At 40.5% G+C, this 16,413-nt stretch overlaps 1 protein-coding gene across 1 annotated transcript; it reads left to right on the top strand.

Annotated features, from left to right (window-relative positions):
- The first annotated feature begins 2,583 nt into the window (after nucleotides 1-2,583).
- On the top strand, nucleotides 2,584-13,251 carry ZNF131 (zinc finger protein 131). The gene is made up of 6 exons (XM_010001163.1): nucleotides 2,584-2,707; nucleotides 3,992-4,093; nucleotides 4,874-5,018; nucleotides 7,032-7,714; nucleotides 10,319-10,449; nucleotides 12,604-13,251. Exons 1-6 carry the CDS (start codon nucleotides 2,584-2,586, stop codon nucleotides 13,249-13,251), a joined length of 1,833 nt encoding a protein of 610 aa, XP_009999465.1.
- Nucleotides 13,252-16,413: the final 3,162 nt, after the last annotated feature.

Raw genomic sequence — 16,413 nt, 5'->3', positions numbered from 1 at the left:
AAATAAATGTGCCTCCAATATGGGGAGTTTCTGTTGCAGCCCGGTAGGGTGCTAACAAGAAAATGGCTTCACTGAGGTTCGTTTGTAAAAGCAATTCTGATATGCATGTCATATGAAATAATAGAACCATAAAATGGCCTGGGTTGGAAAGAACTTTAAAGATCATCCAGATCCAACGACCCTGCATGGGCAGGGCACTAGATCAGGTTACTCAGAGCCCCATCCAGCCTGGTCTTTCACAGCTTCCTGGGAACCCATTCCAGTGTCTCACCACTCCCGTAGTGAAGAATTTCCTCCTACTGTCTTAAATCTCACCTCTTCAAATTTTAAGCCCATTAACACATCCTTTTGCTACATGCCCTTGTAAAAAGTCCCTCCCCAGCTTTTCTGTGTCCCCTGGAGAGCCACTATAGAGTCTCCTTGAAGGCTTCTCTTCTCCAGGCAGAACATTCCCAACTCTCAGCCTGTCTTCGTAGCAGAGGTGCTCCAGCCCTCAGACCATCTTCAGTGCCTTCCTTTGGACTTGCTCCTAGAGCTCCATGTCCTAATGTTGAGGACTCCAGAGCCAGACACAATACTCCAGCTGGGGTTCAGTGAGAGCAGAGTGGAAGGGCAGAATCACCTCTTTTGACCTGCTGGCCACACTTCTTTTGATGCAGCCTAGTACTGGTTTGGCTTTTTGGTTGTTGAGTGCACATTGCTGGCTCATGTTGAGCTTCTCTTCAACATCTCCAAGTCCTTCTCCTCAGGGCTGCTCCATTCTCTGCCCAGCCTGTATTTGTGCTTGGGATTGCCCCCACCCAGGTGCAGGACCGTGCACTTGGCCCTGTTGAGCTTCATGCAGTTTTCTCAGGCCCACCCCTACAGGTCCCACTTGATGGCCTCCCCTCCCACCAGTGTGTCAACTGCACCACACAGCTCGATGTTGTCAGAAAACTTGCTGAGGGTGCACTCAGTCCCACTGTCCATGTTGCCAACAGATGTGTCAAACATTTAGAGGCAGACTTCCATAGCCTGCTGCTTCTGCTCTTCTTTTTTTCATGTCCTTGTCACAATTACTTCTCCATGGGCCACTTTTTCTGATAGGCAAGGAAGAGTGTGCTTTGTGGTAAAAACAGGAATTTCACAATTTACTTTATTTCTGTGAGTCATAAGAAAGTAACTTCATTTTTATCATAATCAGGTAATTATTTCTCCTCTCTACTTCTGTCGAGCCCCATAGACTCGTATGTGTGTTAGTTTCAAGTAAGGTAGAATGCAAATAGCCACAGGGGGCAGTTAGCAAGGATGGTGGCATCAGCTCACATGTGGCCAGTACACTGAAGTTTAGGGCTCTGGACTTTCCAATTCCAGTTGCACGCAAAAAGAAACTGCACCTGAAGTCACAAAGCACCTGCTCTCTAGGTCCTTGTAGTACTCTGAGGAAAACTGCTTACTTGCCACGTCAGAAATTGCCGTGTCTGTATTCAGTTTGGTTTGATACAGAGTGGCTCAGCTCTCAGCTTACTTCCCTCCTTTTGTTCATACCAAGTACTCATACTCAGTGAGGGGAAGATGTCTCTAGCTGCTTTAGGATTCATTCAACCCTAAGTCAGAAGCTGCATGTTCTTCAAAGGGAGTTAGAATGTGAAAAGAAACAATGTTTCTTTTTAAATTGCAGCATTCTAAGTGTGAGCCACATGAACTGGGAGGTGGAGATGGCTGCTGCTGCACAGATCTGAAGTTGTTTTGCCTGGAGTTAATTTATTAAATGCTTTCATTGAAGCACTTGAACTATCTCCAGAGGTTCTTTTGCATAAGCAGCAGAGTAACATCTGCACCTTATCCACAGGCAGAGAGGTCTCCTAAATCTCAGGTTTGAGGACCTCTGCAACTCCCACCCCAGCTATGTCTACTGTATAAGTAAGGGAGGAAGGGGCTATCAGATTACAAGCATATGTCTCTTTCAAGAGTCTGGCAAAGAGTATTTCACCTTGCAGGGAAAGAAGTGTAAGTAGGCTTGGGTGGATAAGATGGTCTTTGCTCTTGGGTGTGACAGCACATTAAACCCCTGGCAACTCCTATGTGCTTGGAAGCAGAAAAGTGCTATTTTATTACATCCTTGTTTAGATTAAGTAAATGTCCTGTGTTCTCTATGTGCAAAATGGGACTTTAATGTGAAAGCCTTAAGAACTGTTCCTCCATCAAGTGGACTGGTAGAATTGCAAGAGGCAGCTGTATAAAGCATCTGACATTAAGGTTCTTTGGTGGTGTTGAATAGTCAGCTATGGAGATGCAGTGTTTTCTTTGGGGAAGATGTGTCCCTCCTGAATATGTAGATTTAAGAAGTTCTTACTCCCTTTGACTGTTTCTGTATAAATAAAGAAGTGTTCCATGTCACTAATTCTACCATTCCCTACCCATCAGCTAAAATCAGATAAACCCATTACTAACACTAGTTAGTGTTTCTGTTGGTTTTGTAGTCCCTGAAAAGTACTAGTTAGTTCATGTTTGTGTACTAATATATATATTGCATAGTGCATAGTATTTACTGAGTGCAGTGTTCTTACTCATACACATCTTTTGCAGGATAATCCTTTCACCATGGAAGCTGAAGAAACAATGGAGTATATCCAAGAATTCCCTGAGCACTATAAAGTTATTTTGGATAGACTGAATGAGCAACGTGAGCAGGACCAGTTTACAGATATCACTCTGATAGTCGATGGTAAGTACAGACCTGAGCTGTTGCACAGAGGATTCTGAAAGCTGTGCTGGGAAGCTGCTGGGTTTGTCACAGGTCACTGTCAGACTGGGCTGCCACCACATCCTTGGTTCTGTACTGGCATGCAGGTTGCTTGCAGAATTTAATTTAAAATCTTGGGATGAACAGAATCTCCAGCAGTGTTGAATAATTTTGCTTCTGCAAAAGGGGCTAAATATTTCCAGAGAGAAGCCCACTTTGAAACTACTGTGTGGTATTTAACGATTTCCAAAATGTTGTTAAAGTATTTTTCCTTACCTTGAGCTGACTATTTGCATGCAGAGAACTTGTACAAATATTGTATTTAAAGCAAGCCAACAAACATAAAAACCAAAACAACAACAACAACAACAACAAACCACCTTGAAAGAATTAGTCCATGCTGCTCTGGCATCTGCCTACTATTATATAGTTAAAATAGGGTAGAATCACTCACTTTTCTCTTTATATGTGTTCTAAGGACAGAAGTATTCATTTAAAAGGATGATGGGTGTAAAAGCGTTTATTATCTCTTAAAAAAAGGTGGTGTCTGGTACATCACCTAAGATTGCTTCTTGGCCCAGACATCTCTTGGAAGAGATGGGGACTTCAAGAGAGATAGGCGGTGTCCGCTAGGGCAGACTTAGCTAAAGGAGTATCAGCTGGTGTTTAAAAGGACAGCAAGAACTCAGTTGAAGGGAAGGATCATAAAGAACCTGCATTAGAAAAAAGTAAACAAATTCTAGTAAAAAAAAAAGTAAGTTCTAGTCTGTGTTGTTTCTCTTATCTCTGTCCTGTGGAGCCTCATGAATGTTCATTCCTGTGCCAGGAAGAAAGCAACACAGTGATAGGTAATACACAGTCTGGAAAACAGAAAGAACAGAGCAAAATTGCTTTTGTTCTGCAGCAGTATTTATGCTGGCAGAAGTGGTGATAAAATGCATCAGTCTGTAAGAGCAACAAAAAACAGGGAGAACCTGGGTAAAACCTGACAGCTCAGGCCAAGACATGCAGGAAAATGTTTGCATAGGAATTTTCCATAACTGAAATAGTAAGTCCTCCATCTGGTTGAGTTGCAGTGTCAGCAAGTGGCTGCACAGGATGGCACAAGCTAGCTGCAGTAGTGTCCTGTGTTACAAGGAGACATACGAAGTGACTGTGCTGCTGGAATGGATTTGTAGACCGTGTGATCTCTTTTCTGCATCTGCACTTATTCTGCACTATGAGTGAGGAAGCTGTTGTCCTAAACCAAAATCTTTGCCTCTGTAGGTCACCATTTCAAAGCTCATAAGGCTGTTCTTGCTGCCTGTAGCCAGTTCTTCTACAAATTCTTCCAAGATTTCACTCAGGAGCCGTTGGTGGAGATTGAAGGTAATCTGATTCGTGCAAATAAAAACTTTCAGAGTTGTGTGCCCAGGCTGGAAATTAATGCAGAATCCTTGGTACAGGCTTGCATGCATTCTGGGTCATAGAAATTAGCTTTCCAGATTTCAGCCCCGGAACTGTTCTGAGGCAACTACCACCTCTGGAGAAAAAACTTCCCCTGAAGGAAAACTAAAAAGAACAGTATTTATCTGTATCTTTTGGAAGGGAAAATGTGAAGTTCTCTGGGTGTTTTTTTTTCCATTTCTTTTTTTCTTCCCCAGGCAAACTCTGTCTGTTTTAGCGCTAGCAGATGACATACAAACTTTCCCTGACAACAGCCATTCTGGTCAGATGAAAAAGGCTGCCATTGATAGCCAATGACGGATGCCTTGGCTGGGGTACAAGGGCAGGGTAGACACAGACAAGTACATTCCTAGTAGGCAGGGAACAAATTCCTGAAGCAGTGTTTCAGTCTCCAGTAACTTGCTCTCATGAGAGATTGTATATTTGTATTTAATTCTGTACTTTTTATTGTTCAAACAGTTTTATGTCTACCTTACTCTTTTATGGTTGTCATGATGTAACTCTCTAATTTTTCCAGATTCATATGTTTCTATAGTACATTTTTTATTCCAATGTAGGCCTTCTTAAGGGTTTCCTCTTTATGAAACTGTTAGCTCTAATACTGCGAGCAAAATGGTGAGCAGGCCAGTGCACAAGATTCATCAGATAGGTGAGACAGAGGAAGTGCTAAATTAAACTGTTGTTTTCCTTGCCTGTGTGTAGGTGTAAGTAACATGGCATTTCGTCACCTGATTGAGTTCACCTATACAGCAAAACTAATGGTCCAAGGTGAGGAAGAAGCAAATGATGTTTGGAAAGCAGCTGAGTATCTACAGATGTTAGAAGCTATCAAAGCTCTTGAAATCAGGTAAGCACATAAACCTCTTTTTATTGCCAACACTGAAATGTAGTCACAAGAATCCTCTTATGAGAGTTGGCTGCCAGGACTTTGCAGTGCTCTTCCTTGTCCTGGAACCTTCTGAACCTTGTGTGGGACCATATACTCTTCTACTATAATGTGTGGGTCAGAATTATAAAAGCTAAAAAATGAATGTCACAGTCTTTGGTCTGGAACTCAGTGACAAGTGGCATGGCTGGTAAATGTTGCAGACATTGTAGGGCTGTGACTTTGTGGTAACTGCTACCAGGTCTCTGTGCTGACTGACCGCGCCTGATTGACAGCTGGGTGTACAGTCACAAGGTGCCTCCTCAGGCAATTAGACCACAGTAACAAATTTATGCTAGTGTTCTGATTTCATTCAGCTTTCCACTATTTCTGAGACAATAAGGAGTGGCCTTAAAATTCCTTGCTGCAAAATTAACCCCTCAAAATCCTTGAATGAATGTGACTTATGATCAGTTTTATATGGGGCCAATGCTCAATCAAATGCTGCTGTAGTGCTTCTTATCCGGTCCCAGGAACTGTACTCTCACACTGAACTCCATCCTGAGACAAGCAAGTGGCAGGCCTGTCATGCTGTTTTTCTTTCCCTTCCTGCACTTCCACAAAGTGATGTCACTTTCTCATTCATTCGGCATGCTACACTGTTCTGTCAGTATGAAGCAGAGGAAGGGACAATAAATGGTCCCAGCATTACAGTGACTTGTGCTTTCTCTTCTAGGCCTGCTGAAAGTTGTTGGCATTCAGGCTGAGGAAAGACTTGCTTCTTTTTTGTCTCCCCATACATAGATTAGCCAAGGAGAGTGCCATTGGCCCCAAGTTCCTTTAGCAGGCAGATAACATTTTCCTTTAAAAAAAACTCCATTACACGATATACTGGAAACCTGGTTTATTTCTGAATTAACTTATTCTGTGCTAATTCTGTAGATTGACAGTAGAGTTGGATAAGTATGTATTTTTTTTCATAGGAAAGATACAGGATTGTGCATTTCTACTACACTGCAGCGTCACAAACACCTTTTTTTGGAAATTATTAAGTGTTGTAGCACCAAAATCTTATTTTTTTATTATTAAGGAAGAAAGGCAGACCTTAGCTGTCTACTTGAGGAGTTTAAAAAGAAACCCGAAACTGAAAAAGTCTGTTCTAATTAGTATCATTTTGAGTCAGTGTACATTGGCAGACCTGTTGAACCAGGATTCATTTTCAAAACTGATAATCAGTAGTAAAAACTCCAGCATGCACGTGCATCTTAAGTGCTACTTGAAAGCATTGGCCTGCTCATCTCTGCCCATGTTTGTGATTGTCTGAGGTGCTGTCCTGACATTTTGGAGCAAGGGAGTTGAGTGAGGAAGAACCAGAGCAGAGCTGGGAGTTGTGTTTAAGCTGAGAAAATTAAGCTAGAATACTCTTCTCAGGTCCCTGTGGCTTTTACTTTTACCTCAGCTGTCAGGTGTGAAGTACGAGATGTTACAGTAACCATTGGGTGAAGTCACAGCTGTAGTGTTTTCTAACAAGCTGGAAGTGCTGCAGGCAATTGCACTCCCTCCAGAGCTAAAGGGGTGAATAGTGTAGAACAACTTGAATACTATTTCTGAGTAGACAGGCCAGGAGCTCCTTGGTTCAGGGAAGTTTTCTTTCCAAGTACAGAATTTCACAAGTTCATTAGATAAACTTACGTCATTAGTTAACTGGCCTTTCTTCTTGACAGGTGCTTGTATCATTCAAGCAGAGTTATTTAAAACACCAGAGAAACCTTATGTCAAAGGCTCTGCAGCCTTAAACATGCTGTGTTACACCTCTAAGGAGTGTAGATTAAGGAAAAACTAGCATCTGACATGCACACAGGTTATATGGTCATTCATCATTCAGCTTCTCTGAGAAATAACTAGAGAGTGTTTCTTGCAGAAGCTCAGGGTTAGGCAGGAATTCTTACATCAGTGATTATGGATCTTAACCTTGTTTATAAAAATGCTTTACAGGAACAAAGAAAATTCATCACCTTTAGAATCAAATCAAGCACAAGGTAAAAATAAACCAAAAAAGAGGAAGATAGCTGAAACTTCTAACGTTATCACAGAAACACTGCCATCTGCAGAGCCTGTTGAAATTGAGGTTGAGATTGCTGAAGGGACGATTGAAGTGGAAGATGACAGCATTGAAACCCTTGAAGAAGTGGCTTCTGCAGAGCAATCCATAAAGTACATACAGACAACAGGTACATCAGATGAATCTGCTCTGGCTCTTTTGGCAGATATCACCAGCAAGTATCGTCAGGGAGAGAGAAAATGCCAGATCCAAGAAGAAGGTGATAGTGCAACTGATCCCTCATGCAAACAGGTAGAAGGTATTGAAATTGTGGAACTTCAGCTGTCACACGTGAACAATTTATTCCACTGTGAGAAATGTAACCGTTCGTTTAAATTGTTTTACCATTTTAAGGAACACATGAAAACACACTCTACTGAGAGTTACAAGTGTGACATATGCAATAAAAGGTACCTACGCGAGAGTGCTTTGAAACAGCATCTCACCTGTTACCACCTTGATGAAGGTGGTGCCAGCAAGAAGCAAAGACCTGGCAAAAAAATACATATATGCCAGTACTGTGATAAGCAGTTTGACCACTTTGGACATTTTAAAGAGCACCTCCGGAAGCACACAGGTAAGAGCACTGCTATAGTCCTGTCCTGGTGGCCTCGGCTCTAGCATATGGGGTTTTTGCATGTTTTGGGTAAAGAGAGAATATGCTGAAAAGACCACGAGTCCTAAGTGCTTGAAATTCTTTGCTTCTAGTTACAACTGAAATGCTGGTTTGTCTTTTTCCTTGTTAATTTATTTTGTTTTTCACTGATGCAAGCTTTTGAGAGGCTGATGTGGTAGTGCCTAAAATCAGAAGGCACTTATGAAGCTTCTCTCTTGAGTCTATTCAATCTTAATGATTTTTTCAAAAACATTTTTAAGGCATTTCCTTCTTCAAAAGTACCAAACTGAGGAACTACTTTTATTGTCACAGTTCTACTGGTAAATGTTTCTGTTGAAATATAATCTAAACTGTGAGATTCTCAGTGGAATACTGCTTAGAGGTTTTATTTATAGAATTGTAGAATCTTACAGAACTTCTGAGCAAATGCCTATGAATGTGCTAGGCATGAAGTACCCCCTAACAATTCTCTCTTGTACCACCAGGTTTGAAAAGTTTCACCCATGCCTTTGACCTCTCATCTGTGATTTTCTTTTTCTTTGCTAATTAATGCAGGAAAAGATTTCTAGTGACTACAGTACACTTTTTTTTACTGCAAAATCTGCCTCTTCGAAAAGTGGGTGGCATCTTCTGAGTATAAAATTACTTGTGCTCATTCTTTCTAATATGGGAGGCTAAGATGCTGCTTCATCTCACTGAGAAGTCTACTATCCAAATGGATACTGAGCATTATACTGTTAACTCTGAATGTAAAATGTATGTGGTCCTGAAATAAACATCTTCCAGATGTTTTTGTTTAATATATCAGTCATGAGTAATCAGTGAGAATTTAGTGCAGGATAGCAGCCCTGTTTCTTTTGCAGCTTCTTTTTATTGTTAAGGCCTTTTAATTTGAATTTCTTTTTATCTGTGTATGAGGCCCCCAAGTATTGATATGATGTATGTGTCTAGCCTATTCCAAATAGCCTCTTAAAAGTTCCATTTATAAATGGAAGTTTTTGGAAAGTCCTTATCCCCTGTGAAGCAAAGAGTATTTCTCCATTGTGAGCAGTCCAAACACAAGCTACTTTTCAGAGGTCTTTTCAGAGAAAAGTTTGTGTCAGTTTAACAGATAACCCACGTATCACAGTACAGTGGTTGCTGTTGCAATGAAGGATTTTGGGGATAAAGCAACTTAGCATATCATGGGAGATACAGAATACTATCTAAATATATATTGATACAACAGGCATGACACATGGAATCTAATTACTTCTTGCTTACAATTTTTAAAAGCTTTAAGCTTGAAATCAAACCAGATACTGCCATTTAACTGTGGTCTCCCAAAGTCAGTGGAAAAACTCCCATTCAGCCAAAGGCTTTTAAAGTTCTGAGTTCTCTGCAGCAGTGTTTAATGCTCTGAAGTATGCATTGGTTGCTTGGGCAAAGTCCATGCGTTTTGACCTCCAAGACTTGGCATTTTAGCATCCTCTGCATTACCTGTACAAGTCTCCAAAAACATAGCATTCTGTAACCAGTAAGGGAAATATTCCCAGCATTTAATGTTTTGCTGTATTTTTTAGGTTTGTGGGTGGGAACTATAGGCTAGTTGTGGATTTCTTTTGAAAAAACAATGAGGAACTTCTGAGTATCTGTATTTCTGAAAATACAGGTTTATTTGCTTTCCATCACAATAGCCAGTAACTACTGCATTCCTGGAAATTCAGATTTTAAACTAGTGAGAAGAGATTCTTCTTTTATTCACTGAAATGTCTCAGCCTCTTTTGGAGTTCATTAAGCTGTTTGTTTCAGTAATGATGTTGGTATCAGTAATTCCACAGATTAATTATCAGACTTTCAAAAGAAATGCACTGTTCCTAATTTTTGTACTTTAATTTCCTTGAATTTCATTATGTTTGTGCATGTGAAATTAGTAAACAGAGACACCAATTTTTCTTTGTTACTACTTGATGACAGTAACAACCAATATACTACTTTGCATGAAAAAGAGAAAATGGCCTGTTTTCAACCTTCCCTGCTGTTGTCCTTAGCTGGCTTCTATGTTTGGTACCAGGTTTGAACTGAAGTGGTGCAACTGAAAGGAATCTTTATCTTGCTTGTGCCTATTTATGTCCATCTGTGCCTTCTCTTCCCTGTTTTGGTTTTGTTTGTTGAAAACTTTGTATTTTTTAAATACCTTCTTTTACTGTGTTACTTTGTATATTTACTAGGTTGATGCTTAATTGTAAATATTATCGGACAAAAAGAGAGAAATAGCTGCTGCTTCTTTAAAGATATTTCATCAGAATAGTACTCTAATGTCCTAACTGTACCATAAATAGCACTGGTAATTGTAACATTGTGTTTTTTTCTAAATGAGAGTGAAGACTCCACATTAGGTTTTTGACCTTTTTTTTAATATAAAGTTTACATAGAATGTTTTGCTCTTCCTCTGTAGGAAGGAAGTTGGCCGCATCTTTACAGCATATTTATCAAGCTACACAAAAGGTAGACAGAGGAAGAAGAGAGCTGACAGAAAACTAGCTGGTTTTATGCACTTACAAATCCCTGTATTTTTCTTAACAGGTGAAAAACCGTTTGAATGTCCAAACTGCCATGAACGTTTTGCCAGGAATAGCACGCTCAAATGTCACCTGACAGCCTGCCAGTCTGGAGCTGGGGCTAAAAAGGGAAGAAAGAAGCTGTACGAATGTCAGGTAGGTAATGGAAGCAGCAGGGTCTGAGGCTGTAAAAACTCCTTCCTGTGCTGAGGAAGTGTGGGAGTATTGAGCAGGAAAGACAACGAGTATGGGCTTATGTCTCCACGAGCTACTTTAATAAAATAAATATAAGGATCACATTCAACCACGACATGCAAATAATACTTGTATCTAAATAATTCCATCTAAAATATGGAATTGCCTATATGGAGCCTCATAATACTTCTAATCAGAGAGATTCTTATAGGTAGCTAAGTGTTCATCTGCATTTTACCCACCTTTTTCATTCCTTTTCAAGGCTTTTGATGCACTGACCTAGGCCTTGCCCTGCTTGTGAGCATGCTTCATTAAAGACCAAAATACAAAGTACTATTTTATTTCTTATTTTATTGTTCTTCTGTTTGATACCAAATATTTTGACTTTGTCTGGAAAGTAATTTCAACTTACAAGGACAATCTGTAATGTCTTGTAAGCAAATATAAACACTGTGGATGGATACCTAGGGTATTTGGTCACTATGTAAATGACATTTGACAAGCTGTTCAGGTAAGGCTTACTTAGCTGTTAAGAGATTATTCTGAAAAGCTAGAAAATACAACAGCTGAAGCTGTGGCATTATTATTTGCCATTTTGCTGTCCCACTGCTATGACAGTCTCAAATAAGAACACACTTCCATTTCTTTCCTCCTTCTCTTCCCTTACTTTCTTTCCTCTGCTCTTACCCTATTCAGTTCACAGAATTCTGTGCTTTGAGGTTACACTGGGTTCAGTAGTGAAGAAAACTGGTGGATATCTGCTTTATTTTTCCAAAAGAGAGAGTGATCTTATTCATAGAAAGCACTGAATACTGCAGGAGATTAATTAATTTTGTGTTGCTAGTCAACCATTCAATCATATGTTTCACTGATGCTGTTGCATCATTTGCTTATTACGTTAGTCTGAGGTTAACTCTTGAGAGCATACCTCTGTCTTCAAGATAAGTTTGTTCTGAATATGAGAATTACTGTGTAGCACAAAGTTGTACAAATGTTTGGGCATTACCCATAGTCATTATCTTTACGAATGCCTCAGTATTTTTTAATGTTTATCTGTAAGATTAGTCTTCCAAGTTGTGTGTGTGCAACTTCTTTCTATAGCATGAGCCTGGGGAAAAATAAAAACCAAACCTGGCACTAGCATCACAAACCAGACTTCAACAGCAAAATGGAGATACTTATCTCCCCTAGAGAGACCTCTTCTTGGGTTAGTCCCTGTGACAAACTCCATCATCCTTCTGTGCTGTTGCTGAAAATTATGAGGAGATGGAACATTGAGTTTCAAAACTATTTGCCAGCAGTGAATGAGTGCTGAAATGTGTTCTTTGCAGCTTCCGGCAGGCAATAACAATTGGCACAGACAAAGACTACTGTTTCTTTACTCCGAGCCTGACTTGACCCCGGTCTTCTCCCTCTTCTACCCTGACACCTCATTAGTTTCTGCAGCCCCTGTGTGTTTTCAGGCTACTTACCTCAGTGCCAGCTGAAGGGAAGGAAGTGTGCTCATGTGCTTTGTAAACATAGTGTGTCTGCAGCTGAGGCAGTACTTTTAGCTGGAAAAGAAAATGTTGGAGTGTTTAGAGACTTTTTTCTGCTGAAATCAGTAAAGTGTTTTATTGAAATGGCAAAATGGGAGAATTCAGTCGAGTCAGTGAAACCCCACGATGCCATGAGCGAGTGAGAGTTGATAAGGAAAAGCTGGGTAGCAATACTGCACGTAGAACTTCAGTAAAAGGACAGTTTGTAATACTTTTGTTGTACAGTATTATTACAGAAATAGCTTTCCACACAAAACAGCAGACATGTACTGGGGCATGATACTGTATGTGAATTTCAGATAAGGTTAAATTAAGAAGACTTTCAAATACTGTACTGACTCATAAATCTTGTAGGTATGTCGTGCATTCACAACGTGAAGTAGCACACTCTTTAAAAAATCAATAAATATAAAATCTCTTGTTCACCTGGAGCTGACTTATCAGCTTTTACCTCCAATGTTTTTTTTTTCAATCCAATTACCAAGAAGCTACACTGTGTAAAGCTGTCACCTGAAATAGGCACTATTTTATCTTGGTTCTCTTGGCTCCATCTAACATCCTATGTCTTTTGTTTTAGGTTTGCAACAGCGTGTTTAACAGCTGGGATCAATTCAAAGATCACTTGGTGATACATACTGGTGACAAACCCAACCACTGCACCTTATGTGATTTGTGGTTTATGCAAGGCAGTGAGCTGAGAAGACATCTCAAAGAAATGCACAATATTTCAGAACGAATAGTTACAGAAGAGTGGAAAGAGCTTCCAGTGGAAACTGTGGAAGCTGAACCAGTAACATCAATGACTATCATAGAACAAGTGGAGCAAGTCCATGTCCTACCAGTAATTCAGGTACAAGTGGATCCTGCACAGGTAACTGTGGAACAGATGCACCAGGATGTCATACAGGACAATCAAGTGAAAGACACACAAATAGATGAACTTCAAGAGCAGGTGCAAATTAGTTACTTGGAAGTTGAACACATCCAGACTGAACAGGGTGCTGAAGTTCATGTGGAGCAGTTACATGTTGGGCATGTAAATCAAATACAGATGGAAGAAGTACAGGCAGAACTTATAGATGGAACAGACCTTGAACAAGTAGAATATGAAAGCGTTGATCAAGGGGAAGCAGAAGAAAAAGAACCTAATCAAGTCGATGATGCAGATAAGGAAGAAGAAGGACAAGCTGAAGAGTTACAAACAGTTAGTGGACACACAGAGTAAAAAGGTGGATGACTAGGAGAAATACTGCCATTGTGCAGTTTTGGGGATGAAATACCAAATTATTTTTGTTAACGTTTACATTGGTTTTTGAACCACCAGTGGTCATTTTTCCAATAAGCTGTCCTTTGGAAGCTGGGCGAGTGGACCAAAGTTAGTTTTCTTCATATACTATTAAACTTCTCTCAAATGTGAAAAACTTTTCCATTCATGTAATAGCATGGAAGAGAAACTACCACCAACACAGACAGCTTTCTGAGGATTTTAATAGTTAATTGCTTCTGTCATTGTTACACCATCCCTGGGGATATATAAGAGTTAACTTCATCTCTTTTCTTCTTGCAATTGAAGCAAACTCTTGTTATAGATTTACAAGGTGTCTGTGGCAGAAGAATCAGTAAAATCTAGTGGATTCTCTTGTAAGTGGCAATTGAGTACCTGTGAATTTTGGATCAGACTGTTTGCTGTACCTGAGCAGCGATCCCTAACTTGCAGGCTGGGGAAAAAACATTGTTGCTGGAGGTCTCTGAGCACAAAAGTCCTGTGCCTTTTCAACACTGACTGGTTAGATTTCCACAAAGTTCCTAGAGTGTTCAAAAACCTAGTTCAGTAAAAGACAATGTAGGTAATGTTATAGTGCTTTATATTTTTGCTTAAAATTGTCAGCTACTGATTTATTTTTTTTATTATTTGTTTTTGCATTAAATTTAGAGGTGGGAGGTTGAGGGAGGAAACAGATTCCATGTGGAGGCAGTAGGACACGCTAAAAGGGACATTTTAACGTAAGACAAGCTTGGTAGAATCTGTGGTAAACATAAGCAGCAAGAAAGCTACCATCAGACTCTTCTTTTATAAATTAAATGAAATTCTGAAAATGAGTATGTTGAAACATAGAGAAGACTTGTCTATATGGTATCAGGTTCTTGTTTATTTGAAATTAAATTCTGACACTTGACACAAAGATGTGCTAAACATAAAAGTAAAAGCCATAGGTATGAGTGCTAAAATGTGGATTGAAAAGTAGGCATGTAAATAATTTAATCAATATTAGACAATAAACCAATACCAACCATGAAAAGTTGCATTATTTGTGTCATGCAATAAATTAGGAACAACGGAGTGACTGACAATTACAGTGTCAGCTCCCAGTGGTAATAATCAATCTTCTTTTTAATGAGATTAATAGGTCTTTACTGTAAAGTTAGATTTGTTTAGAAAATAATCATCTAGATCTACATTCAAGGATGCTAAGGACTTCTAATTCTCAATTATTGCCTCGAGATTAGAGGTGCCTCCATACTTCTGAAGAACTATTTTCAAAGCCTTAACTGAAGGGAGGAATTTTTGCAAGGACATTCCCCTAATGCTTTTGGTAATCTGGTAGATCTTAGTTCACATCAGGCTTTTCTGCTCAGTCTTCTACAAATGTAGACTTATTTTATAGGATTTTTGCTTTTATTTAGTCTCATTCAAAATTATTCTTGTGTTTCATCATGAGAAACTGTTGCAAAACAAACATGGATCTCAATTAAAATTTCAAACAATTTTATTAATGTAACTTCATTCTTTTTAATGATGTTTTGTGTTTTCTGAGATACAAGTAGTATGTGATGAGATTCTTGTGCAGATGGAAGAATGTGGCTCAATAATAATAATTAAGTAAAAGCTGGCTATTGTATTTAATACCTGGATTCTGATATGAAGCTTGTCTTTTGATAACACAGAGGGGAGAGGCCTGCTTGCTTAGCTGTGGAACTCTAATTATTGAAGTCTTTGTTCATATATACCTATATACACAAGATCTGTATCTGTGGAGTTAAAGGAACAATCTGCCTGTGTGTCTAACCAATTAAACTAACTTTTAGGTAACTTAAGTCCAATGTAAATTGAGCAGTTATGTGGTCTTGGTAGCAGGACTGTGGCTTGGTAAGCACAGCGGGGCTAATTTCTTTGTTGTGCTTTATTTTCCCTTTTCAACAACAGTTCACTAATTTGGCAGGTGAGGTAAGATGCTGTTGTGCCCAGTGCTGCCCCATCCAGCCTCCCACTGAGCCTGGGTGAGAGCACCATGGGGCCAGGTCACCCCCAGGGTGAAAGGCTCTCCTCAAATAACTCCACTGGAGAGCCCTTCCCTTTGCATTCCCTGTCATTTCCTTCCCAAATGCCTGAAGCCCAAATTGCTCCCACAGGGGGAGACCCTCATGCTTCCTTGCTGCAGCAGCTGATACTGGAGGAGGAAGGATTGATGGAGGAGTCAGAAGGCTTGGCTGCTCCCTGGAACAGCCACCTTGCTCTGCCTCCTCGTCCTGCCCCAGCTGTCTGTATAGATACACAGACCTCTCCAAATGAAATAACCCACACACCACTGGAGGTGTTCTCCCCTCTGGATGCAAACGTGCTGCTGGTCCCCAGAGTCCTGTGCTGCTCTGTAGCCTGCAGTGGGGCGAATGCCTGAACTTCGGCCAAATTAAAGCAAGAAGCTAAAGCAGTGGGGTCTTGGCAGTGAGAAATGGAAGAGTGGGCACGGGTAAAAATCTGTGAGGTGTGTCAGGAAATAGAATAAAATTGAGCATTAAACTGAGACTGAGGTTCGAGGTGGACTTTCAGATTTATATGCAAGGAAAGGCAGCTGATCAATAGTTTGAGAAGCACTGGGTTTTTCAGGTAATATAAGAAAGGACCAGTAGCTTTTTTCTTTTGTTGTTATTGTTGTTAGAAAGCAGACTTCGGGAGCTGCAGCGCGTTACACCTGCAGGCTTCGGAGCATGAGATCAGTCACCTGTGTGAAACGATCGCCAGAGGACAGTGCAGCCTCTGCTTTGCTTCACCTGCCTGCAGTGAAACTTGAACTTCAACACGGGGCGGCAGACGGTACTGCCTGGCACAAACCCTGCTCCTCATTGTTTCCAAGGAGAAAATATAAGAGGAGCTTAATTTGGTGGGTTATTTTTAAGGGTGGAAGTGCTTCTTCTGCAGGGGCTGTTGTGAAAATGTAACACGCGGTTAGATTTCCTTGTCCACCCCTGGGGTCTGCCGCGGGTGATGTGGGAAAGGAGAGCAGCCTCCTTACAGTGCAAACACAATTTGTAGCGGCGGCAGCGCAGGGAGGGCGGGGCCCGTGCGGGGCCGTGCGGGGCTGCGGGGGCCGCGCCGGAGCTGCCCGAG

Source organism: Chaetura pelagica, unplaced genomic scaffold (assembly GCF_000747805.2).
Source record: "Chaetura pelagica isolate M959 unplaced genomic scaffold, ChaPel_1.0 scaffold546, whole genome shotgun sequence".
Lineage (NCBI taxonomy): Eukaryota > Metazoa > Chordata > Aves > Apodiformes > Apodidae > Chaetura > Chaetura pelagica.
Note: the sequence above shows the minus strand (reverse complement) of the source record. Positions and strands in the feature narration are given on the sequence as shown.